This window comes from Theropithecus gelada, chromosome 5 (genome assembly GCF_003255815.1).
Source record: "Theropithecus gelada isolate Dixy chromosome 5, Tgel_1.0, whole genome shotgun sequence".
In the NCBI taxonomy this organism is placed as follows: domain Eukaryota; kingdom Metazoa; phylum Chordata; class Mammalia; order Primates; family Cercopithecidae; genus Theropithecus; species Theropithecus gelada.
This window is the reverse complement of record NC_037672.1, coordinates 53245301-53269768: the sequence shown is the minus strand read 5'-3', so window position 1 is coordinate 53269768 and position 24468 is coordinate 53245301. Positions and strand designations below refer to the sequence as shown.

Sequence of the window (24468 nt, the reverse complement as noted above, 5' to 3'; positions counted from 1 at the left end):
GGAAGCTCTGGGATTCGGCGCGCTAGGGAAAAGTGGAAGAGGACAAACTTTAAAAAAATCCGTTACTGGGTATCGGTGTCTTTCAGACTACAAGATTTTAAGAACTGGTGCTCAGAGACTCTTCTTGCTATGCTCCCCCCGCGTCCACCCTCCAGCCTCCCCCAAGCCCGCCTTTCTTCCGCAGCCCCGCGCCGGTCTTCGATCCCCACCTCTTCAGAAGGGCGCCGGCGGCTGCCGCGGACCTCCTTCCCCGCCTCTCCCACCGCGCAGCGCCGCCGGCCGGCGCCGCGCTTCCTACAGTCCTACGAAGGGGAGTAAAGCAGAAGACTAGCGCACTCTCCCTAAATTGTCACCCTCTAGCTTTCTTCCCCCCACTGCCCAAGGCTTTCGGTCACCTCTGCATAAATAATAAAAACCAGAGCCCAGAACCTGAAAAGGCAACCGCTGATCGGTCCCGTTCGCTTTCCCGCCAGTGAAAAGCAATCTTTTTCAGCGCCAACGCTCTATGTCATGCAGTCCGATCTCGGCTGACACACCCGTGCCGCTGTCCCCGCGCCGGGCCCTAGAGTCCTGTCACCTCGGGCCGCCTGCGCCTGGCTCTGGGGCCTGGGCCTCTCCCCTCCTCCCGCCCTCGGACCTCGCCGCCCCGCCTCCAGCTCGCGCCACGGCGGCCGCCATTGGTGCGGGTCCTCCCCAGAGCGGCGCCCATTGGCCTGGTGCGAAGTCATTCACCTAGCGCATTCCGCCGCCCGCAGGCTTGCGGGGAAACTTCCTTATTATTGTGACGCCGAAAACGGAGAAACCCCGAGCCGGGCGAGAGGGGCTGTGACAGTCGGAGTCCCAAGCTGCGGTTCGGCTGCTGCCGAGGTGCGCAGGGCGGGGGCCGGGGTTCCAGGGAGGAGGGTACGGCGGAGCTGCAGTCGCCCGGGGCCGCGTTCCGCCTGGCACTGCCGTCAGCGCGCGGCTCCCAGAGGGGCGGCTGCGGCTCCTCCCGTGGCTCCGGCGGCAGCGGCTGCAGGCACTTCCAGCGATGACCTGGGGCTGGGGAGCGGGGAGGTTGGGGCACGGCGCCCTTAGGACCCTGCGTGCGCCTCCCTGGCGTTCTAGTGGGCTCGCCCTCCCGCCAGAGAGCCCCGCGCCGGGAAAGGCGAGACAAGCCTTCAAAATGGGAGCGCCTCCCGCCCGCGCTCGGCCGCCCTGCCGCCCTGCCGCCCGGGAGGAATTGCGACGCAGAAAGTCAAAAGGAGGATAGTCTCCATGCTTGACCCCTGCCCTTATTTAAATTCTGGGGTTCCAGGGACCTCCGTGCAGTGAGGAGCGCGGACGCTTTCAATTGAAATGGGAGCTGGCGAGGCCCTGGCATTTTGGGGAACCTGGGCGGCCGCGAGGAGTTTGCGCTGAGGACGCGGTGCACGGCGTCCGCGATGACAGCGCCGGCAGGGCTGCGGGGCCCGGCACCACCCACTTCGCGGAGGCCGGGCCGGCTCGCCTCTCCGGGGTCCGCCTCCTGGGCGGGGCCGGGGGCGAGGGTGTGTGCGGACACGTGTGTACGGGTGTGTGTGTGTGCGCCGACACGTCGGTGCGAACCGGCGCGGGGGTGTCAGGAGCTGGGACGGCCGGGGGCAGGTGAGACTTGAGTCATTTGTGAATGTGTGGAGTGGGCAAACCAGGACAACCAGACCGAGAGGAGCATGTGTAATCTGAAACAGGTGAGCCTGTAGAGTCAGTGTCTAATGCGACTGTGCACGGAATATGTGTATGCAGCGTGAACTCCAGGGAATAAGTATTAGAACTTTGCTGTTGGTGTGTCACTGTTTCTGGCTGCTTTCTGATTGCATTTTACATTAGCTTTCAAATCAGCCCCATTAAGAAGTACCTTAAATTCAGAGAAAAGCCTTCCAGGATTTTGCTTGCATTCATCACGCACAGAATGCTTTGGGAAAGACGATTCAAGAGCTCTCTTCCATTTTTATGTGTCTTCTGGCGCTTTCCACAAATAGGAAGCTATTTCTAGAGCCTTTTATTTGATGATTTGATAAGATCAAGTGAGCTGATTTTTCAACTCCAGACTTGAGAGAAATAAAAAAATAAAATGAGTTTTAAATGCAGTGATAGAGAGGGTATCATGTTTTAGTCGGCAGAGTACTGTGAAGCTCTCTCCTTTTGTACTTTCCTTTACCCTGGGAGAGGAGGGAGTAGCCTTATAAATCAGAAAAGCAAAGTACATTGCATATTCCAAAGCAAAATAGTTGAATTACATATTCTACATCATGGTTGTACCCCCTTCAAGGTTAGGAACTTTCTGTAAAAAGTATAATGCAGGAAACAAGGAGGACAGGTTGGAAACCTCTTTGACAGAACTTCTTTGGCATGAAAAACAAAATTAGCACATTAGCACTAGCATCCAGTTCTACTTGTTCAGTCATTAGCTGGAGTTTACTTTTTGAAAAAAATAACAGGGATTTCAGAATGTTCCATATTGTGTGGTTGAAGCCATTCGTTATAGCATTTCATTCTGAGGACCAAATTTAAATTTATTAAGATTTTCGTGACCAATTAAAAACTTTTTTTATACTTAATGACAGTAGTAGTACCCCTACTGGAGACACAAGATAGTTATGCTTCAGTTTTATAAATAAAAGTAATATTCTCCAGATTGAATGGGATTTTCTGCATAGAGAGGTAGAAATAAAGTTACGACAATGTCTTTTTTTTTTTTTCCCAAGATGGGAGGCTCGCTCTGTTGCACAGGCTGGAGTGCAGTGGTGCGATCTCGACTCACTGCAACCTCCGCCTCCTAGGCTCAAGCGAACCCGCCCCCACCTTAGCCTCCCAAGCAGCTGGGACCACAGGCGTGCACCACCACGCTCAGCTAATTTTTGTAGTTTTTGATTTCGCCAAAAGACGAAACATTTTGCCATGTTGCCCAGGCCAATCTCCAACTCCTGGACTCAGGATGTCCACCCACCTGGGCCTCCTAAAGTGCTTGACAAAAATATCTTAAAATCATGCAGGACTTTTTCTTTTGAGATACTTTAGGTACCTCTCTGAGATGATCTCTTCTCATTTTGCATGATGGAGGATGTGGTGATGAAAGGGAAAGACCGGGTGCAGTGGCTGGCGGGGCGCAGTGGCTCACCCCTGTAACCCCAGCACGTTGGGAGGCTTGAGACGGGTGGATCACTTGAGGTCAGGAGTTGGAGACCAGCCTGACCAACATGGTGAGACCCCGTCTCTACTAAAAATACAAAAATTAGCTGGGCGTGGTGGCAGGCGCCTGTAATTCCAGCTACTTGGGAGGCTGAGGCAGGATAATTGCTTGAACTTGGGAGGCGGAGGTTGTAGTGAGCCCAGAGTGGCCAATGCACTCCAGCCTGGGTGAAAGAGCCAGACTCTATCTCAAAGAAAAAAAAAAAAAAAAGAAATGAAAGGAGACAGTCTTCATAACAGTTGTGGCAAAACAAGCAGCTATGTGTGAAACATGGAAAAATAAAGAAAATAGACAAAATTAAATTATTTTCCAAAACTTTCTCTAACAAAAATGAGAGATTTTAAAGTAATTCTATTTTTACTACTCCCTATCAAATGTCAGGAATTTTTAGAAGGTGATATCTATATCTCTAGTTCACTTTTAGAGGTGATTGATATCTTTATAACTGGTTAGAGGTTATCTTACTAGTATTTAACCAAACTCCTGTCTTGAGATACAATGCATGGGGAATATTTAAGATTGAGTAATTTAAAGATATACTTATTTTCAGAGGTTAACTCCTGTCTTTTTGTTTACAATAACATGAAGACACTTAACTGAGTTCCATACTAATGTTATTTATTATTTCTTTAACTTGCAGAACCGCAGGGTGTGGAATATTTCTGGCTTCTAGTCCAATGCCAAGTGTGTGACCTGTGGTGAGTTACTTAATTTTTCTGGACCTCAGTTTTTTCATCTTGTTAATGGAGTCCTTTACATACATTATCCTGTTTAATACTGTCATCAACTCAGGCTAAGATAGCTACCTAGAGAGAGGCCTAAGCAAATCTCAGTGCCTTCCTGCTTGCTCTAACATAGTGAAGAGAACAAGGTGAGCCCAAGAAGTAGGATATCTGGTGTCTGGTCTCTGCTTCAAGCACTTAATTCTTAGAGGACCAAAGTTACTTGGCCTCTGAAGGCCTTAGCTGCCATTAAAATGAATTTAGGAATGTAAGTCTCTTGCTTAGAGGTTAGACCAAATGGACTTTTAATAAGATGGTAAATTTGCTAATACAACTCTGTCCTCTTTAGACATTTACTCCATTTAGAAATAGTACTTGTGGGTAGCAGAGACATGTGTTTCTGTGTAAGTGAACTGTTTTTATTATTACTCAGGGTGGGGAACCTTTAAAATTATCTGGAAAATAAAAGGGGTAACAAGTTGAGATGGTGGAAATTCTGGTTTTCTAAGAATGGGGTTCAGTTCACTAGACGTTTATCAAGCCTCTACTGTGCTCCTATACTCTGCTGAGAATGGAAGGCACAAAGATGAGTAAAACCTGATTCCTTCATGGAGAAACTCCCAGTCTGTGCATGGACAGGGTGTTAGTGGAGGAGGTATGAGAAGCAGCCAGACTGCCTCAATAGCGCTTTCCATTTTTTTTTTCTTTTGTGAAGTGTTTGTAAGCATAAAATAATGCATGCCATATATGTTAAGAAACAACAATAAAAGGACAGAAGCAGAACATCAGCCATGCTATTGAAATGTTTCCCTTTGTGCTCCTTCCAGATTGTTCCCTCTATTCCTACTGCCTCCACAATCATTACCCTGTATTTTGTGTTTGTGATTGGCTTTTCTTCATAGCTTTGTTACCACTGATGATTCTTAATCTCCAAATAATATATTTGTTATAGTTGTGTTTGAACTTTGTAAAAATGCATCATACTCTGAATTCTTCTGTGACTCAACACTTCTTAAGATTTAGTTACAATGATGCTTATAGATGGAGTTTATTTTTTACTGCTCTACAGTGTTCTATTTTATGCATGTGCCGCACTGTATCTGTTTTCTGTTATCTGTTGATGGATATTTGTTTTTTGCTTTTTTTCTATTTCAAATAATGCTGGAATGAACATTCTTATACATATATCTTGGTGCATATGTTCATGAGTTTCTCACTGCATTGGACTGTAAGATAGTCACAGTCATTTAGGGCTACTAACATTAAAATTTATTAAAATAAAATATTAAAATTTCAGTTATTCACTTGTATTAGTCACATTTCAAGTACTCAATAGCCACAGATACCTACTGGCTACCATAGTGGACAGTGCAATTATATAGCATTTCCATTATCGCAGAAAGTTCTAAGTTTCCAGATTTGACTCATCTTTGTATCTCCATTTATTAGTACAATACAGGAGCACCATAGATGCTTAATAAGTTGGACAATGCTGGTCATATGCCCAGGAGTGAAATTACTGTGTGGGGAGGTATCCACATCTTCCTCTTCACTAGAGAATGCCAACTTGTTTTGCCAAGTGGTTATGCCAGTTTATATTCCCACCAGCTGTCTATGAGGGCCCTGGCTGTTGTATATCCTTGACTTAGTGTTGTTAGAGTTTTCAATTCTTGCGAGTCTGGTTGGTGTCTTTTGAAGGCAGCCTACAGCTTAAGCAGACAGCAGAGAAGTCATTCTTCCAGCTTCACAAAGCCTAGCACCAGGTAGTGAAGAAGGCACCACCTTTGAGGGGATGATCGGGGGAAGGGTAGGAATGTTTCCTGTGTTGGCTGAGGGGGTCAGAGGACCAAAGTCCAGCTAAAGTGGAGGAGAGAGAAAACAGCAAGGAGTGGATTCATGTTGTTGAAAACTTCTCTTTGCCTTCTATGCCATTTCTCCTTTTGGTAGGAACATTTTTGATAATAAGGCAAGTCATTAAAATGAACCTTCTTTGTTACCAGAGTTAATTCTGCATTTTAATTTTGGCCCTAAATTTATTTAAAGCCTGAATTTGGGGGGTATCTGCCAAGCACTGATGATTTTGGACATTGTCTTTTCCTGCTGTTGAAAGAGACCCTCTACATATATACAACATTCAGGTAATTGCTTCTAAGCTTACTTGAAAGGAAGCTTATCCCTATTTTAAATGAGATTAGAAGTCCTGCCTGAGTGTTATTTAGGTCTCAGTGCCTTTCAAACAAAGGAATAAGAATGAGTTGTTAGGCTGCTGTGTGCATAGTCGCACAGTCTTATTATAAGACAAAGTTTAGGAATTGAAGGTTGTCTTTTAGCATTCAACTCACTAGAGCTAGTTAAAAGAGATTTATCTCCCCACTGCCCCCCACTCATGCCCTCTCCAGAATTTAAAAGCAAATGCACACAAAAAAACTTCCTCCTATCAACCTCAAATCCCTTTCATGAAAGTTGTGGCAGATGGTGGTGATGCTGCTTTGCTGTAGTGCAGATTTGGCAGAATGCAGCTAGTGCTAATTGCAGTGAGGAAGACAGGAGTCATAACCCCAGCCTCTTGGGAATTGTCCTGTCTGCTGAGGTCTCAAAGAAAAGCACTAGGAGAAGGAGTAATATTGCTTAAAGCAGCTGACATTTACTGGTCACTTATTACTACATGCCAGGCACTATGCTAAGCCCTTTTTACATGCATTTTCTCATTAATCCTCATAGCACTCTAGCACCACCTCCTGATTTTGGAGCTTAAGGTGGGTGAACATCTTTCCCCAGGTTTCACAGCTAACATGTGGTTAATGTAGGGCTTGGATTTTAGTTCTTTTGACTGTTAAGCTCTGCTAAGATTATCTTGAATCTCTTACCAAGAATAGATGAGAAGGTCTCAGGAAAGTACCAGGTTGACATTGAGAGAAAGTTGTCCTTCAAAAGTGGTCCTTTTGTTTTGTCATGGGGAAATAAGAGGCAGGAAATGCAGCCAAGTGGGGCTGGTGTAGGTGCTGAGGGAAGTGTAGTCCTATATTTTGCAGCGAATCATAATTATGTATTTTGAAGGAAAATAAAAGATTCTGCTCTTCTAGGAGCAAGCAACAGAGTGAATGAGGAAAAATGGGTGTAAGGACCTTGGAGATCAAAATGCCCAGCGATGTAGACCGTTGCTGAAACTAGACCTTTAAAGTCATGAACATCAGCAGCTACAAGATTTAGGGGTCCAACTGGAATGTACTTTGAAGTGAAAGCTGTGCTAGTGGCTGGCTTCTCTCCAGTGCGTTGAACTTCTCTCCTGAAAGTTAGATGGTTTTAGTTGCCTTCTTCTTTAGTTCCAGCAGAGCACTGTGATGACCCAGACCATATTTATAATTATGATTGATAGTTTATTCACAGGTATACATCTTATTTGTGGTTGCTGTTTAATTCTCTTGATAGGCAGTTTTCATTTGACAAATTGAAGATTCCATTACTGTAACTCAGTTGGGAAGAATTTTTGAAGTTTTCAACAGTAGTCCTTTTTATTATCTTTTTTCATAAATTGTTTTTACTAGTCAGTCAGGGATGAGGCCATACTTCAGGCTGTTTACACAGGATTGTGCTTGGCCAAAGCACCCGGAACTCAGATGACTTTCAAGGACTGACTCATGCCAGATTAACTACAAAAAGCTGATAGACCCAGGACACCAAATTAATAATGAGAATTAAAAATCCTAGTAAGACTGAGATGCTTTGGTTACCTGGTCACAGTATTGTATCCCTGTAGTAGAATCTGCCCTATAAACCAAGTTATTTAGGGTTGCTTGCTAAGCAAGGCAATTGGTTGGGTGAATTTAACAACTGTTATGGAATCTGATCCACCCATCCACTTTTAGGAAATAATTACTTACTGGATCACATAGCCAGATTGACTGATCAGGGTCCCTGTTTCTCTGGAGAGTGGTGCAGACACATTGCGAAGTCTGGCCTTTTGGTTATCTACTTTCTAAGCTCCTTACTCTACAGAATAGCATAGTGTCTCTTTCTTTTCCTTTACTTCATCTTTTTTTTGTTTGTTTCACTTTCTTCATCTGTAGATTAGAGATAATGGCAGTGCCTGTCTCATAGAAGAAGAAATGAGCTAACATCTGTGAAGCATATAGAAAAGTACCAGATCCAGAGTAAGCTCAAATTAGGTCTTATCTGCTGTTATTATTAATAATGTCATTATTAATATTATCAGTCAGGAGTTTCTTTCTATTGCAAGTGAAAGAAACCTGATTCAAACAAGCATAAATAAATAAGCTTAAGTAAACAAAGAAGGGACTTGTTATACTCTATATATAGTTAGGTTCTGTAAAGTCATGGTGAATACCATATTAGTGAATACAGAGCCATTGTTTCTGAGGAAATAAAGGGTTAGGTTCCTGCAGGCTCTGGTCAAGAGATTTTTATCAGCCAACTGACGCATAGCCTTGTTTTATGTGTGTTTCTGTCTAGACAGCCTATTTAATATATCTTACTAATAATTATACACAGTATTTCTTGGTAATAAAACACTAGTTGAAAAAGGTTTAACATTTTCTTGACCCTGTGTAATGTGACAGTGTTTTTGGCTTTCAGCCTCAAATCAGTGCTATCTACTGTGATTTTTGCTTTTTATTGGTTGTCTTCTCATGAATCCACAGATTTACTTGCTTTTCCATCATATCTATAGCTTCATTATGCACTCTGGATATTACTTTAGCTGTCTCCAGGGGAGGCCTCACATACAGATCTGCAGATTTCCTGTTCCATTTTTGGACGTACCCACTTGTTGATTCATTAAGATTGAACTCACAGCCAACACTGTAACTCATGCATGAAAGAAACTTACCTAATACACATTTTTTTTTTCTGTGTAAGGCACATCACAACCTTATTGAACCTAAGAACACAAGACAGGTAGGAGAGATAAGACAAATTTATGAAATACTAAAAATGAAAAAATCCATTGATGTGGTTAATAGCAGTTGAGCAAGTTGGGAAAAATAACTTATTTCTAGATTATGTGAGCTTGCTGGTCTATTTAAATGTGTGTCATTAGACCACCACCAACCACCACCACCACTACCCTGCCAGTTTTTCATTTTATTTCTACTTCCCTCCCCACAATCTTTGTAGTTAACTCAAATAATAACATTTAATCTTAATACATTTTTAGTGTAGAGTCTAGACAAGGAATACAAATCTTGGGAAGAAGAGAACTTTCTGGTTAAGACAGCAAATTGAGATTCAGTTTTATATTTTATTTTGGGCCTTTTCATGCCTTTCCTGAAAGCCTCAAGAGTTCAAAGCATACCTCAGGATTACAATAAGGCAGTTTTAAAATTGTTATATACAAATTAAGGTCATTGAGTTAAAGCCAAAGTACTGTAATTGTTGTCAAGAGAGGTTGAAAGTATGAGCTTCCTCTGTGTTGTAATCTTTAATTTGTAACCATTTGGGTATGCTTTTACCTTGGGAGAAAGGAGTTTGTCATTTTAAAAGCTGACTTTGCACAGAATAGCCAGTTAGCTGTCTCCTTCGTATGTTGACAGTTCTCTCCTGTAGATTGTCTGATACATGCAGCTTTGATGTGTTCTCCTAGTATTATAATTCAAAGTAAGTCTTCACTATTTCCATTAGAATCCATCCCCTTTTCATTACAATGAAATGAATGTACCAGTGAAAAGATTAGGCAAGACACCTTTGAAGTCTGCAATCTTGTTTTGAAATCCTGATATTTTGACCTGTAGGACCTAGAACAGTAATTCTCAATATGGAGAAAGTAGCATGTTTAAGAAGTATGATTAGAAAAGAATATTCAGAATTATAATTAAAATGTATATTTGGAAACCAGCTGGGCTCGGTGGCTTACACCTGTAATCCCAGCACTTTGGGAGGCCAAGGTGGGCTGATTACTTGAGGTCAGGAGTTCAAGACCAGCCTGGCCAATATGGCGAAACCCTGTCTCTACTAAAATGCCAAAAAAATAGCTGGGTATGGTGGCACATGCCTGTAATCTCAGCTAATTCAGAGGCTGAGGCAGGAGAATTGCTTAAACCTGTGAGGCAGAGATTGCAGTGAGCTGAGATTGTCCCACTGCACTCCAGCCTGGGAGACAGAGTGAGACTTGGTCTCAAAAAAAAAAAAAAAAAGAAAGTATATTTGGAAACTGAAATGTAATCTGAATGTCCTTAAGACCAATCTTTTGCATTACTTGTTTGTTTTTAAGATGGGTCTCGCTCTATTGCTCAGGCTGGAGTGCGGTGGTGCAATCATGGCTCACTGAAGCCTTGACCTCCTAGGCTCGAATGATCCTCTCATCCCAGCCCCCCAGGTAGCTGGGACTACACGTGTGTGCTACCACACTTGGCTGATTTTATTTATTTTTTGGTAGAGATAAGGTCTCACTGTGTTGCCCAGGCTGGTTTCAAACTCCTGGCTTAAGCTGTCCTCTCACCTTGGCCTCCCAAAGTGTTGGGATCACAGATGTGAGCCCCTGTGCCTGGTCACTATTTTCTTTAATATCCAGATAAAGTGATTCAAGCCCAAGGTGATACTGATTAGAGATTTAGTGTCTTCCTCAAATTTCTAAGAATTTCCAAGGGGAAGAAGAGCATTTAGGTTCTCTTATGGCTCATCCAAAACTCTTGCTTAGTTGTCAGTCTTCCGGAGGGGTACTGAGGGCTTATTTTCAAGGTTCTTTTTATTCATGCTTGGCAAAATACAGTTATTGTAAGGCTATTGTGTCTTAACTTTGATAGAAGGTTTGGGATTCTCAAAAGTAGTTACAGAACAGGCAACAACTTCAAACTGAGTGTTAGACACCACTGTTCTCAAAATCCATCTGCTGTTCTCTGCCACAGAGAATCTACTGTTTACTGGCCAGGTTCCAGACTTGCAGCCATATTATAGGCTTCAATCGCTTTCTCTTTTTTGTCTTTTTTTTTTTTTTTTTTTTTTGAGGTGGAGTTTCACTCTTGTTGCCCAGGCTGGAATGGCGCCATCTTGGCTCACTGCAACCTCTCCCTCTGGGTTCAAGTGATTCTCGTGCTTCAGCCTTCCGAGTAGCTGGGATTATAGGTGCCTGCCACCACGCCCGACTAATTTTTGTATTTTTAGTAAAGATGGGGTTTCACCATGTTGGTCAGGCTGATCTCGAACTCCTGACCTCAGGTGATCCATCTGCCTTGGCCTCCCAAAGTGTTGGGATTACAGGCGTGAGCCACCATGACTAGCCAATCGCACCCTGTTAATTTGATATCTTAAATAGGAGCAGCTACTATTTTATAAGGCATGCTTGGGATTTCCCCCATCTCCTTTCGTCTCTAAATCTTGGACCTTTCTTTCAAAACCAGAGAGGTGCATGAAGTATTTTCCTAAACAGAAGATCCATCCACTTAAGATTTCCAACTTTACCAGTAGTCAGAACTTTTGAAGTTACAATATTTCATTTCTGATCAAAGCATTAGATAAAACTTCCCCTCTTATGTCTTTGTAAGCAAAAATAAAATATTGAAATAATTGATACCTCTCCCATATTAAACTCTAGGGGTTGTTCCCTCCTCCTTTCTGTTGTAGAAAAAATACTTTTGTGGCTATTATGTTGGTAATGACAATTCTCACAATTAAACTCAAGAAAGCCTTATCGGCTGATGTGGACCCGCAGAGGCAGTAGACATGTAGCAAGAGAAAGGAGGTTTAAAGACAATTAAAAAAATCTTTGTTGAGATATAATTCACATACCATAAAATTTACCTTTTTTTTTTTTTTTTTTTTTTGAGACGGAATTTTGCTCTTGTTGCCCAGGCTGGAGTGCAATGGCGCGACCTCAGCTCACTGCAACTTCTGCCTCCTGGGTTCAAGCAATTCTCCTGCCTCAGCCTCTTGAGTAGCTGGGATTACAGGCATGTGCCACCATGCCTGGCTGATTTTGTATTTTTAGTAGAAACAGGGTCTCTCCATGTTGGTCAGGCTGGTCTGGAACTCCCGACCTCAGGTCATCCGCCCGTCTTGGCCTCCCAAAGTGCTGGGATTACAGGCATGAGCCACCACGCCTGGCCTAAAATTTACCTATTTAAAGTATAACATTTAGGGGTTTTTAGTATATTTACCATGCTTTAAAACCATCACCACAACCTAAATTTAGAACATTTTGCCACCTTCCAAAAGGACAGGTACAGTCACTCTCAATTCTCCTCTTTCCCTCCAGTCCTAGTCTATTTTCTAGTCTATTTTCTATTGCCTGTTCTATACATTTCATGTAAACAGAATCATATAATTTGTGGACTTTTGTGACTTGCTTCTTTTTCTTAGCATAATATATTCACTGTTCATCCATATTGCAGCCAAATAATATCCCATTGTATAGATATACCATGTTTTATTTAACCATTCATCAGTTGATGAACATTTTGGTTATTTCCTTTTGATACTGTGTATAATGCTGTTGTGGACATTCCTTTATAAGTTTTTGTGTGGATGTAGTCTTGCAGTTCTCTTGGGTTTATAACTAGGATGAAATTGCTGGATCATATGGTATCTTTATGTTTATTCTTTTCAGGAACTGCCAGACATTTTTACAAGCCAGTATAGGATGGTTCTAACAGCCCCACATTATTGCCAACACTTGTTGTTACCTGGCCATCCTTGTGGTGTGAATTGGTAGCGAGAGATGAGATTTTTTGTTTGTTTGTATGAAAGGGAAACATTAATTGTTAAAAGGTAATGAAACTTTAGGCTAGTGTCAGTAATCAGGCAAAAGTTGATTACCTGCTAAATAGAAGAGGTCTGTGTTATACTGTGGTCTCTGTTGAAGGAGGTTAAAATCTTTTTTGGGGAGTTAAGTTATAAAGATATAAAGAGAAAGCTATCAGTTAGGCAGTATAGTAGACATGTCAGAGGGATGCAGGCTGACTGTCACTGTAACAATCCCAGAGTCTCTCAGGTAGGAAGTGAGGCTTGACTCAGATCTGGAACCAAGGGGAAAAGGGAATGGCAGAGAAGATAACATTTTTTTTTTTTTTCCATTTTTCATCTTCACTTCAAGTGGTGAAATCCTACTAACCAATCTAATATTAGGGTACGTAAAGGAGTTAATTGGTTCAAAATTTTTTAAAACATTAAAATAAGCAGAAAATTCAAAGGAATGATGCATTGAGAAAGGATAAGGTGAAGTCTTGAGAGTGTTTTCAAAACTGTTACTAACTTAATGGTTTGCCAAGATTGTTTCAGCTCATCTCCTGTACTCAGGATTCTTTAGCAGTGATCTGAAAACCGTATTCTGTCTGTTCACTCGTTCATTTAAACAAACACAATTTATTTAAACTGTTTTTTAAACTCTTATTAAAATACAAAGTAGCATCATTTTAACATAACTGCTTTCAACAGTATTAATATGTTTTATTTTGAGATGTAAGATATCTGAAGAATATTAAGGGGAGGGTTATTTTTTAAATTGGTTACATTCATTACTTGATTTTCTATGACCTATTTCTTTTTAATTAAAAATAATTTTTTTTTTTAACTCTCTCCTAGGCTACATGATTCCCTGAAAGATAAGAACAATGTTATGTTGGGGATATTGGTCTCTGGGCCAACCTGGTATCAGCACCAACCTGCAGGGAATTGTGGCTGAGCCCCAGGTGTGTGGGTTCATATCTGACAGAAGTGTCAAGGAGGTGGCCTGTGGGGGAAACCACTCTGTGTTCCTGCTGGAAGATGGGGAAGTTTACACATGTGGTTTGAACACCAAGGGGCAGCTGGGCCATGAGAGGGAAGGAAACAAGCCAGGTGAGTGCACCTTGTCTGTCTTGATTATTGGTGAGAATGGAAAGTTGGAGGACACAATGGCAGAGGGCCTGGTTGGACCTTTCTCCACCAAGTGTTAGGTTTCAGGGAAGCTCTTTTGAACGGTGCAGGGATTCCCTCCTGTTTGGAACCCTTGTGTCTAATTCAAGCCTTTTGATGGAAAAACAGACTTTTCTTTTTTTTTTTTTTTTTTTTTTTTGAGATAGGGTCTTGCTCTGTCACCTAGGGTTGAGTGCAGTGGCCAGATCTTGGCTCACTGCAACCTCCACCTCCCAGGTTCAGGTGATTTTCATGCCTCAGCCACCTGACTAGCAGGGATTACAGGCATGTGCCACCACAAGACTTTTTATTTTTCATCTTATTAGAGAACTTATGTAATGTCAGTTACCCGAGGAGGGGAGGATGACTAGTTAGTTCAGGATTAGAATAAAATAGATTTTGCCCATTGTATTAGTTGGTTTTCACACGCTGATAAGACAAACCCAAGACTGGGCAGTTTACAAAAGAAAAAGGTTTATTGGATTTACAGTTCCATGTGGCTGGGGAGGCCTTACAATCATGGCAGAAGGTGAAAGGCACATTTCACATGGCAGCAGACAAGAGAAGAGAGCTTGTGCTGGGAGACTCCCATTTTTAAAACCATCGGATCTCATGAGACTCATTCACTATCATGAGAACAGCACAGGAAAGACCTGCCCCCATGATTCACTTACCTCCCACTGGGTCCTTCCTGTAACACGTGGGAATTCAAGATGAGATTTGGCTGGGGACACAGCCAAACCATGTCCCCCAGTAATTTAATGCTGAGAATTATGACAGTGTTTGATCAGGTAATCCTCACACAATCACTATCAGAAGCTTTACTTCCTGATTACCTATATTCATTCCTTTGTTTCTGCAACATGCTTTTATTATATGTTTTGTGCTAAGCAATGTGATTGGTGTTATGAGTGGAGGGATGAATGAGATATGGTGATGATGTGGCTGCAGTGATCCCCATGGCAAAAGCTGTCATGCAAGTCTGTATTATGTAAGTTGAAGAATACACCAGAGGTGTAGGGAAGGGGAGCTTGGTTCTGCCTTTGGGCGTTGAGTAGAACTTTGTTGTGTGTGTGTGTGTGCATGAATGTGCACTTGGGTGTATGAATGAATGTGGCAGCATCACTCAGGTTATTGCACACCTGATACCCAGTGATGTGGATATAAAGGTGCAATACTTGTTCAGGGTATGTTGAGTAGTGTGGTGAGACTGGTAAGAGCGGGTAATAGAAGAGGATAAGCTGGAAAGGTAGGGGGCTAATTCGTTTCCTTAAATTTCAGTGCTTTTAATTGATTTGTAACAAGTGCTGCACATATTTTAAGTTTGTTGATTTTATTTTTTTCCTCCTATTTTTACATTTTTTTTGAGACAGAATCAGGCTGGAGTGCAGTGGTACCATCTTGAGTCACTGCAACCTCCGCCTCCTGGGCTGCAGATATCCTCCCATTCTTAGTCTCCTGATTAGCTAGAACTACAGGCATGTGCCAACACACCTGCTAATTTTTAAATTTTTGTTTTAGTAGAGATGGAGTTTTGCCATGTTGTCCAGGCTGGTCTCAAACTCTTGAGCTCAAGCAATCTGCCTGCCTTGGCCTCCCAAAGTGCTGGGATTACAGGTGTGAGCCACCATTCCTGGCCCTATTTTTACTTTTAAAGAATCTAAGTATGACTTTCAGTATATGTGTATCATGGATTTATAAGATCCTCTTAGTAGTGATGATGTGTAAATGAGTCTTCTTTTGGTGAGAAATTTTAAGATAGGGTCTTAAATTGTGACCACATATTTGTCACACTAGCATAGGTGTGTGCTCCTTTTTCTGTTACCTGCTGTCCTTTTCATTCAATACAGATCATTCCAGACACTGAAGCTTCATTAAAGAATAACTTGCAGTTTTATCGAGATGATTTTACCCTTTTATTTGGCATCAATATGAATTGAATTTTTTCTGTGACACTGTCTTCCTCTTCTCTCACATGTATTATTCCCTTATAGTAAGTGACAGTGTTCCATAGTTTCCCTGCCCAAATGTCAGTGTAAATTTATAATCGTTAATTTTTATGTCGCCCATTGGAAAGAGGGCTGTGGGGCTTAGGCACAATTGTGAAGGATGTGGAGTGTGGTTGATGGGCTTCCACTTCCTCATTCTTTGCCACCAGGTTCCTTCAGGAAGCCTGCTTGAGACATGCACCAGGCCTGCTCATCTGGGGGCAATGCCCCATGTTCTAGCCAGGGGTTTCTTAACCTGTGGACCCTGAAATCTTGGGATTTCAAGGAAGGGGTTTGTAGAGTCATCTACAGACGAACACCCTTCCATGTACAGTGCACTCAGTACTATAGGTTTTCAAATGATTCTGTTTACTAAAACAAAAATTCAGTTGAAAATGCCGCTAATTCAGAAATTAGTAAATCCTATTTATTATGTATTTTACCAATTAATAGAATACAAAGGTATCATATACAAATACCATGGAGAGGGCAGGAAGAAGCTTGACTTTTACAAATGGTTCTTCATACTGGCACAGATAAAAAACCAAGTCTTCTTTCTTTTCCTCCTGTTAAAACTCACTGGTATCTCACATTAAGCTCCTAAATGTGTCCTCTGTTTCCCTAGGCTAGAGCCAGCATCTAACAAGTAATGCATTCGGAGGGATTAATGGCAGGTCACGGCCCAACAGTATGCTCTTTCCTATGGGAATGTCTACATTCAGCCAGGGTTTAGGAACTTCACTCCAGTGATCTTTGAAGGACTTGTACCACCCTAGCCAGCCTTTGAAGGGAGTATTTTGGGAACTGGGAAGAGATCTTTCTAGTCCTCCCATAGAGACAGCAAGATTATGGTGAAGTTTGAAATCAGATAAAACTAATGGAGGCATTACATCTGTAATCTAAAATGGGGATTATAGTCTGGGCGTGGTGGCATACACCTGTAATCCCATCACTTTAGGAGGCCAAGGCCAGAGGATTGCTTGCCAAGGAGTTGGGGACCAGTCTGGGCGACATAGAGATACGAAAAAAAAAAAAAAAATTAACTGGGCATGGTGGTGTGTACCTGTTGTTCCTGCTACTTGGGAGGTTGAGGTTGGAAGGTCGCTTGAGCCCTGGAGACTGAAACTGCGGTGAGCTGTGATTGCATAATTGCACTCCAGCCTGGGCAACAGAGCAAGACTCTGTCTCAAAATAAAACAAAAAGCAACAATAACAAAAAACCCCAAAATAAATAAATAAGTAAAAATGGGGATTAAAATGTTCTTTCATAGGTAGAGTAATCTGTGTGAATATTGAATGCAGTGTCTGGCAGTTTTATGTCATGCCTCAGAAATTATGCTACCGTACAGTTTTACCATCCTGTGTAAAGGCTGATACTGTCTCTGGAGGTACAGGGAAAGAAGCCTAAGCTGGGAGTTTGAGAACTGGGATCTAGTTTTTTTATCTAACAGGAAATAGTTGTGTGGCCCTGGGCAAGTTTCTTCCTATTTCTGAGTCACAGTTCCCTTTCCTGTAAAAGGAGTAGACTTCCTGTTCTAATCTGATAGTTCTTGATGAAGTGGATTCACATGATAAAAAAGACACAACACAACTGCTAGGAGTGCTACAGACAGAAATACGTTACAGGAAAGAGGTTCTGATCCACACCCCAAGAGAGGGTTCTTGGATCTCTCAAGAAAGACTTCAGGGCGAATCCGCAGTGCAAAATGAAAGCAAGTTTATTAAGAAAGTAAAGGAATAAAAGAATGGCTACTCCATAGACAGAGCCCTGAGGGCTGCTGATTGCGCATTTTTATGGTTATTTCTTGATGATATGCTAAACAAGGTGTGGATTATTCGTGCTTCCCCTTTTTAGACCATATAGGGTAACCTCCTGATGTTGCCATGGCATTTGTAAACTGTCATGCCCTGGTGGGAGTGTAGCAATGAGGACAACCAGAGCTCACTCTTGTGGCCATTTTGGTTTTAGTGGGGTTTTTGGCTGGCTCCTCTACTGTAACCTGTTTTGTCAGGAGGTCTTTATGACCTGTATTTTGTGCTGACCTCCTATCTCGTCCTGTGACTTGGAATGCCTTACCTGGGCCAGATGCAGTGGCTCACGCCTGTAATCCCCACACTTTGGGAGGCCAAGCCGGGTGGATCACGAGGTCAGGAGACCAGCCTGACCAACATGGTGAAACCCATCTCTACTGAAAATACAAAAATTAGGCGGGCATAGTGGCGTGTGCCTGTAATCCCAGTTACTCAGGAGGCTGAGGGAGGAGAATCGCTTGAACCTGGGAGGCAGAGGTTGCAGTGAGCTGAGGTCACACCACTGTACTCCATCCTGGGGGACAGAGCGAAATTCCATCTCAAAAAAAAAAAAAAAAAGAATGCCTTACCCATCTGAGAATACAGCCTAGTAGGTTTCAGCCTCGTTTTACCCAGCTCCTGTTTAAGATAGAGTTGCTCTGGTTCATATGCCCGTGACAGTAGTCGGTGATGGTCACCCTCTTTCCACCCTCTTTATCTGTCTTCTCTGTGGCTTGGTCTTCTATCAGGCAGCCTCACTGCAGTCAGGTGCTCAGATATGCCTCACTGCACACCTTGGTCTTGGAACCTGGGTGAGAGGGTTCACCCTGGGGTAGCAGGTGGGAAAGGAAGCAAAAACCTCACAGAACAGTGATAGCAAAGATCTGTAGAAGGCATCATAATGAATACATCTGAGTGCAACCAGACATTTCTCCAGCACAGCCTCCTGATGCAGCTCCAGGGAGCTAATGGTAGGTGTTGCTGGGCCTCTGGATGTGAGTGAGCTCTGGCAAAGCAGCTGCTCTGCGTCTGTCTGCATACTGGGTCAGTTGGCCCTCAGTCATCCTGCAGACACCCTCCCCAGCAGGGCTGAGTGACTGCAAGAAACCCAAGCTAGAGGTGTGCCAAGAAGGCTTTGGGATTCAGCCTCAGAATCCAGCCCATGCTTGTGATCTAAATTTGGAATAAGGCAGACTCTAGTGTAAATTACAAGAGATTCCAGAAATTTCTGTTGTTGGTTAAGCTTGTCTGTTAATTATAAACTCCATAGCAGCTTGGAATAGTGCCTCTTTGAATGGAAAGATTATGTGGGTGGGTGCCTCCCTCTCTTCATTTAACTTTTTCATTGGTAGGTGTGTTCTAAATACGGATATGATTTGGGTTGGTTTTTAATGAGTGGGAAGAAGAGAATGAACTTGTTTTCTGTGTTTGCTTATTGAGAACCGTGACCTGGAGAGTTGCTAGACATGGAAGGGAAGTCCGTGGCAGGCTTACTTTGTTAGAGGTATCTGTTGGTCTTGGCCCACAGGAATGCTACCGCCAAGCAGCTTCTGTGGTTTTTGGGGAGGGAGCATGATGGAAGGCCCCTTCCTTAAAAGATAATTTTTTGGGGGGGCTCTGGGCAGGTCTGTGATTTCATCTTGGCCCAGATCAAGTTGCCCAGATCAGTTGACTTTGAAATATGAAGGATTTTAAAAAGTGAGTGTATGACTGTTCCCTCTAAGGCTTTGAACGTGTGAAGAAGTGAGTTGAAGGAGTTAATTCCATGGTGGCCTACCTCCAAGGAGCTTACAGAGTTTGGAACCCAAGTGGCAAACTTAAGTTTCTTTTTCTTGCTTTGCAGTACTGACTGTGAATGGAGTAATGCCAGTCCATTAACACTTACTCTGCTGATTGGACTTGTTAATATTTCTAGTCCTAGCAGGGCGTCCACCAGCATGGATGTGGTCATCTAGCACTAGTCTGGAGGAGGATTTATTTTATTGCCTTGAAACTTTGTTCCCTGTTAAAATGCAGACAACCCTGGGAGCCACATATTCTGACCTTGCCGAGGGGAAGGAAAGTTGAAAGAAGGTAGTGGTGTAGGAGATGCACCTGGACAAGTCTTCTAGTGCGTGCCTTGATTGTGTCCTGCTAGTCATCGTATGCCATATTATGCACTCTGTCTCTAAGTGGTTCAGCTGCAAGGCACATCAGTTCATTTTTTTTGGGATGCATTCTGTAGATATGCCAGAGCAGTGATATAAAGCACTTCTCAGTGATTCTAAGGGTTTGGAGATCCTTTTTTTCCTTCTTGAGAATATGTAACAGTTAACTATTGCTGTTGCTGACCCTGAGACTACTGTGGTTTATTTGTACTCTCATTTCTCTACTTCTCACATTAGTAATACCCTTATGTGACCAACTGTGTGTGTGTGTGTGTGTGTATGTGGTAAGAAGGAGGCATTTCAAAGACACATCAAATTCTGAAACTCCTGGTTATTCAGGCCCCAGATATTTTCCCAGTGTGTCAGGCAGCACACAGCGTTCTAGCTTAGGTGTGTCCATGACTCATTTGTGATTTGGCCAAGGGCAAAGAGGCCTGTGATTCTCAGAAGCATTTTTCGGATGCAGTTTATTAAGCCCCATCTAAACTCAATGTCCAACTTTAAAAAAAAGTGTTGGATTATAAGTCTTTTGCACATTCCTCTCTCACATGACTTTTCTCTCCTTCATTCTCACCTTTATTCTGACATATAACTCATTCCTCCCCCACAAAGCAGGCAGAATTTTTGTGATTGGAGGCATCATAGGGTTATTACTAATCTCCTTACGGTTTTTGTCCATGAATTTATTTATAATTTTCTAAGACAAAGTTACAGAGCTGGCATTTTAGGAAGTCTTGTGTGCCTTCCCCCACTTTTTTTTTTTTTTTTTTTTGAATAAAGCAAACAAAACATGAGCTTTTTTTTCCCTGAATGTTATTTTTTACAAGTAAAGTGACTAAGTGGACATTAAATCTTGAGCTCTTTTATTAAACTAGAGACTGGTTGTCCATAGAAAAAAATTCAATAAATACCTTAATTTACCATGCCTCTGATACTCCTACCCAGCCACATTGTAAACAGTACTCTTCAGCTAAATGAATGGTTCCCCTTTCCTTACACATACTCTGATTTCTAATATTGGAATTTTAGGGTAAGCTAATCTCTGTGTTATTAGGGATATCTGAACTTACATAAGTGTCTTCTAATCTCTTTCCCTATCTTTAATAGACAAGAACTGTGGTAGGGGCAGTTATTTAGTGTAATCTAATTTGACTCTGCTAAATTGTACAATTCTCTGTAGACATACCAGGAAATCTTATTTATAAGCCCAAGGGTAACAATTTATAAGCCCAAGGGTAACAATTTATAAGCAAGCTCTAACATTTCTGTGCACGTCTATTTGATTCATCTCTATGATTGGTTCCTTTTACTTCCTCCTGAGTTGGTTTCCCTCTTGCAGGTAATTTAATCCAATTCACATTCGCATTTTGTATTCAGTCTAAACATTTCCATAATGCCTATCACCATATGTAACAGCTCTCCTGCTGTTTGATAAATGAGGTTTATAGAGCAGAAAGTCCAAAATCTTCAATTCCCAAACTGTGGTTGCTTCTAACCGTGGTAGAAGTAAGGCTTTCAACCAACTTCTCAGGTTGCTCTCGGGCATCTGAAGGGCGCAATGACTCTGTCATGTTAATCAGCTCTTGCTGAAAAGCAAACCAGCTGAACTGAAAGGAAGTGGAAGGGACCCTGTAATGACTTCCTGTTATTGAAGTGCATGTTTCTATGGGCATAACTGATATAAAAGGCAGAATGTGCCATAGGAAGTGTTCAGATCTCAACATTGCCCTTCTTAGGGCCCCATCTATTCCTTATTAGGAATGGCAGGTGGTTCAGGAGGCTGTGCACCCCTTTCTGATTTTGGTGATAATGGTTATAATAAAAACTAGTAGGACATCTTGCCTCTGATAGCTGGGTAGATGACTTTCTAGTTCAAAGGTCTGAGGATCAGGAGAAACTGTCATTTAATAATTTTATTCTGGGATAATTAATCGGAGTTTTTTTTTTCTATCTTTGATACTCAGCCTACATTCTATAAAGCTACTTGAGTGTTTTAGAAAATGTATACTTATTAATGAGCATACTCATTAGTGTGAGGTATCTGTGACTTTTAAAAACCTGCAGTATTACCTTTAAGTAAGTAACAAAATGGTTTGCTTCATGAAACAAGAATCTTAATTTGTTAATTATAAAAGTGGTTAACGATACGTATATAAGCTCTCTTTATCTCTGATGTGCTTAGCATTTTTAAGCTGATTAATCCTCATGATAGCCCTGTAAAGTAGGTCAGTATTATTATCCAAGGTATATGTAAAGGAGAAAAGAAAAGGGAGTTGAGTTTGAGTCTTGCTTGAGTACTGACAGTTTGGGTTTAATAATCCTAGAATTTTGTTCACAGACATTTTTGTAACCTCAGGCTGATTGAGAATGGCTGATAAGATTTTATTGTCAAACTTGTTTACATTTAATTTCCACTCAGTACTTTTATTAAAGAAACAAAAATTATTTAAACGTACCCACCCAGAAGCTTGTATTCCTTAATTTACTGTTGAAATACGAATATGATCAAGGTACTTTGGTAAAAGGTACTAAGAAACAACTCCCTTTTTATCTTGAAAATCATTAGACTACTATTTGTCAGCTGCCTTTTTAAGCTCTTTTGAGCACCAAATAAAAAGCACACATGATAATTCATATTTCAGGTTGATGTATTTTGTCTTGCTATTTGCCTCTTGTTCTTTATTTTTTTATTTTCTTGAATTATTTACTTCTTTTTTTTTTTTTTTTGAGACGGAGTCTCGCTCTGTCGCCCAGGCTGGAGTGCAGTGGCGCGATCTCGGCTCACTGCAAGCTCCGCCTCCCGGGTTCACGCCATTCTCCTGCCTCAGCCTCCCGAGTAGCTGGGACTACAGGCGCCCACAACCGCGCCCGGCTAATTTTCTGTATTTTTAGTAGAGACGGGGTTTCACCGTGGTCTCGATCTCCTGACCTTGTGATCCGCCCGCCTCGGCCTCCCAAAGTGCTGGGATTACAGGCGTGAGCCACCGCGCCCGGCCCTTGAATTATTTACTTCTTATTCAGTCACTGATTCAGCAGATATTTACTGAGTGACTAAACTTCTAGATTCCTCATTTGTTTCAGATACTCTTAGAACACAACAAATTAATGCAGATCCCACCCTTTGGGCATTTGTAGACTAGGTGAGAATATAAGATATACCCAAAAAGGTTATATCATGCAGTTCAGCAGGTGTCAAGCAGGTGATACACGTCCTGTGTGTGTCAAAATAAGTGTTGTCCTGCAGTGAAGAGATAGATCACCAACAGTACTGAATTCTGAATTCTAACAAATGTCATATTCTGTACCTACACACATTATAAGGTTCACATTTATCTTAAGTTTGTGAGCTTGTTGGAGGAGTGAATTGTAACATTTTGGAGAAGGGGCAGCTTTGGAGATGGTTTCAGGGTTCTAGGGATGTTCAGTGATTTTTAGTAAATCCACCCTTTAATTCTGAATTTTTGTATTACAATAGCAATTTTTTAGTTTGGCAGTTTTGATGATTTCATTTAGCTTGGTGATCTATGATCTTTATAGATCTAGGGTAGGTAGAATGTTGTAGTTTATCAGCCTGAATGGGGTATATCTGGTCAGCTGATATTTTATATCTCTTCAAGGGCTACTGGAATTCTTTGTAAGTCTTTTTGAGTGAATGCCATTTGATAGCATGTAATGTTGAAATCTTTGATAACCCTCTAACAGATATATGGTCTCATTTCCTTGCAGACTTGCAGTCATTTTTTTACTCATTATTAAAATGTGCATTGAAATTTCTATTATAATTTTTAATTGACTTAGAACAACTGAAATCATGATTGTGAATAATTTTAATTTAGAGTGTTAGCTAATCATGGAGGCAGTATAATGAATAAGAGCGTGGACTAGCTGTGTGACTTAGAGAAAGTTGCTTAAACTCTACATGTCTCAGTTTCCTTAGTTGTAAATGTGGATAATAATATCTACCTATTAGGGTTGTGAAGATTTAATGCATTGCATATCAGAAACTTGGAAGAATGCTTGGCTTATAGTAAACACTCAGGACTAGCTATTATCATTTATTTTTATTTTTAATTTGAAAAAATAATTGCTTATCTCTATTTCATTCCAATTTTAGTGTATATGCTGCCGAAGCAGGCACTAGCTATTATCATTATTTGTAGTAGCAGTAGTAGTTATTTGTGTTAACACTTTTCATTGCAATTGTTTTGATCCTGCTATTCCAGCATATTAACAAATTAATAAATTCATTACAAATACATACAGTTTATAGATGTATACAAACATATACATCTATACATCTGTAAATTGTGTTGATCACTTTTATAGATTCCCTTAATACTACAGGATCTGATGAATGATACGGACATTCAGCTGAGGCAGATGTTATAAGTTAGGGTTGTTAAGGGAAAGTTTTATATTATGTCCATTTTTATTTTAAGTTTTAAAGGATAAGTCTATTTTCTTTATTTTCAATTTTTGCAGTTCTTTATTGTTCCCATGAAAAGTACCTTCATATGTTGGGTACACTATAAAACTGATTATATACATATGGACATGCATACATGCATCTTCTCTCTATGCAGTTGTTACCGTTACTTCCAGCATTCTCATCCAAAATGGCAAGGATAAGGGAATCAAATTAGGTCGCTGTGGACACTGTGGTACAACAGGGACTACTTTGTGGTGCTCCTGAAAGTCTTATAGTGGTTTGGCAACAGTTAGCTGGGTAGTATAATCTTGCCATAGGCTTAGTAAATAGAGTACAA

At 41.5% G+C, this 24468-nt stretch overlaps 1 protein-coding gene across 3 annotated transcripts in view; it reads left to right on the top strand.

Annotated features, from left to right (window-relative positions):
* Window positions 1-715: 715 nt before the first annotated feature.
* The window catches only part of HERC3 (HECT and RLD domain containing E3 ubiquitin protein ligase 3), a 128235-nt gene continuing 104482 nt past the window's right edge, over window positions 716-24468 (top strand). Inside the window, exons 1-4 of one of the 3 annotated variants that reach the window (XM_025386512.1) lie at window positions 727-867; window positions 3852-3909; window positions 5934-6071; window positions 13465-13719. In XM_025386512.1, the coding sequence (XP_025242297.1) occupies window positions 13494-13719 (226 nt within the window). In that variant the 5' untranslated portion in view covers window positions 727-867; window positions 3852-3909; window positions 5934-6071; window positions 13465-13493. Of the gene's footprint in view, window positions 868-3851; window positions 3910-5933; window positions 6072-13464; window positions 13720-24468 lie in introns of all 3 variants that reach the window. The other 2 variants (XM_025386511.1, XM_025386513.1) reach the window with 2 other exon arrangements.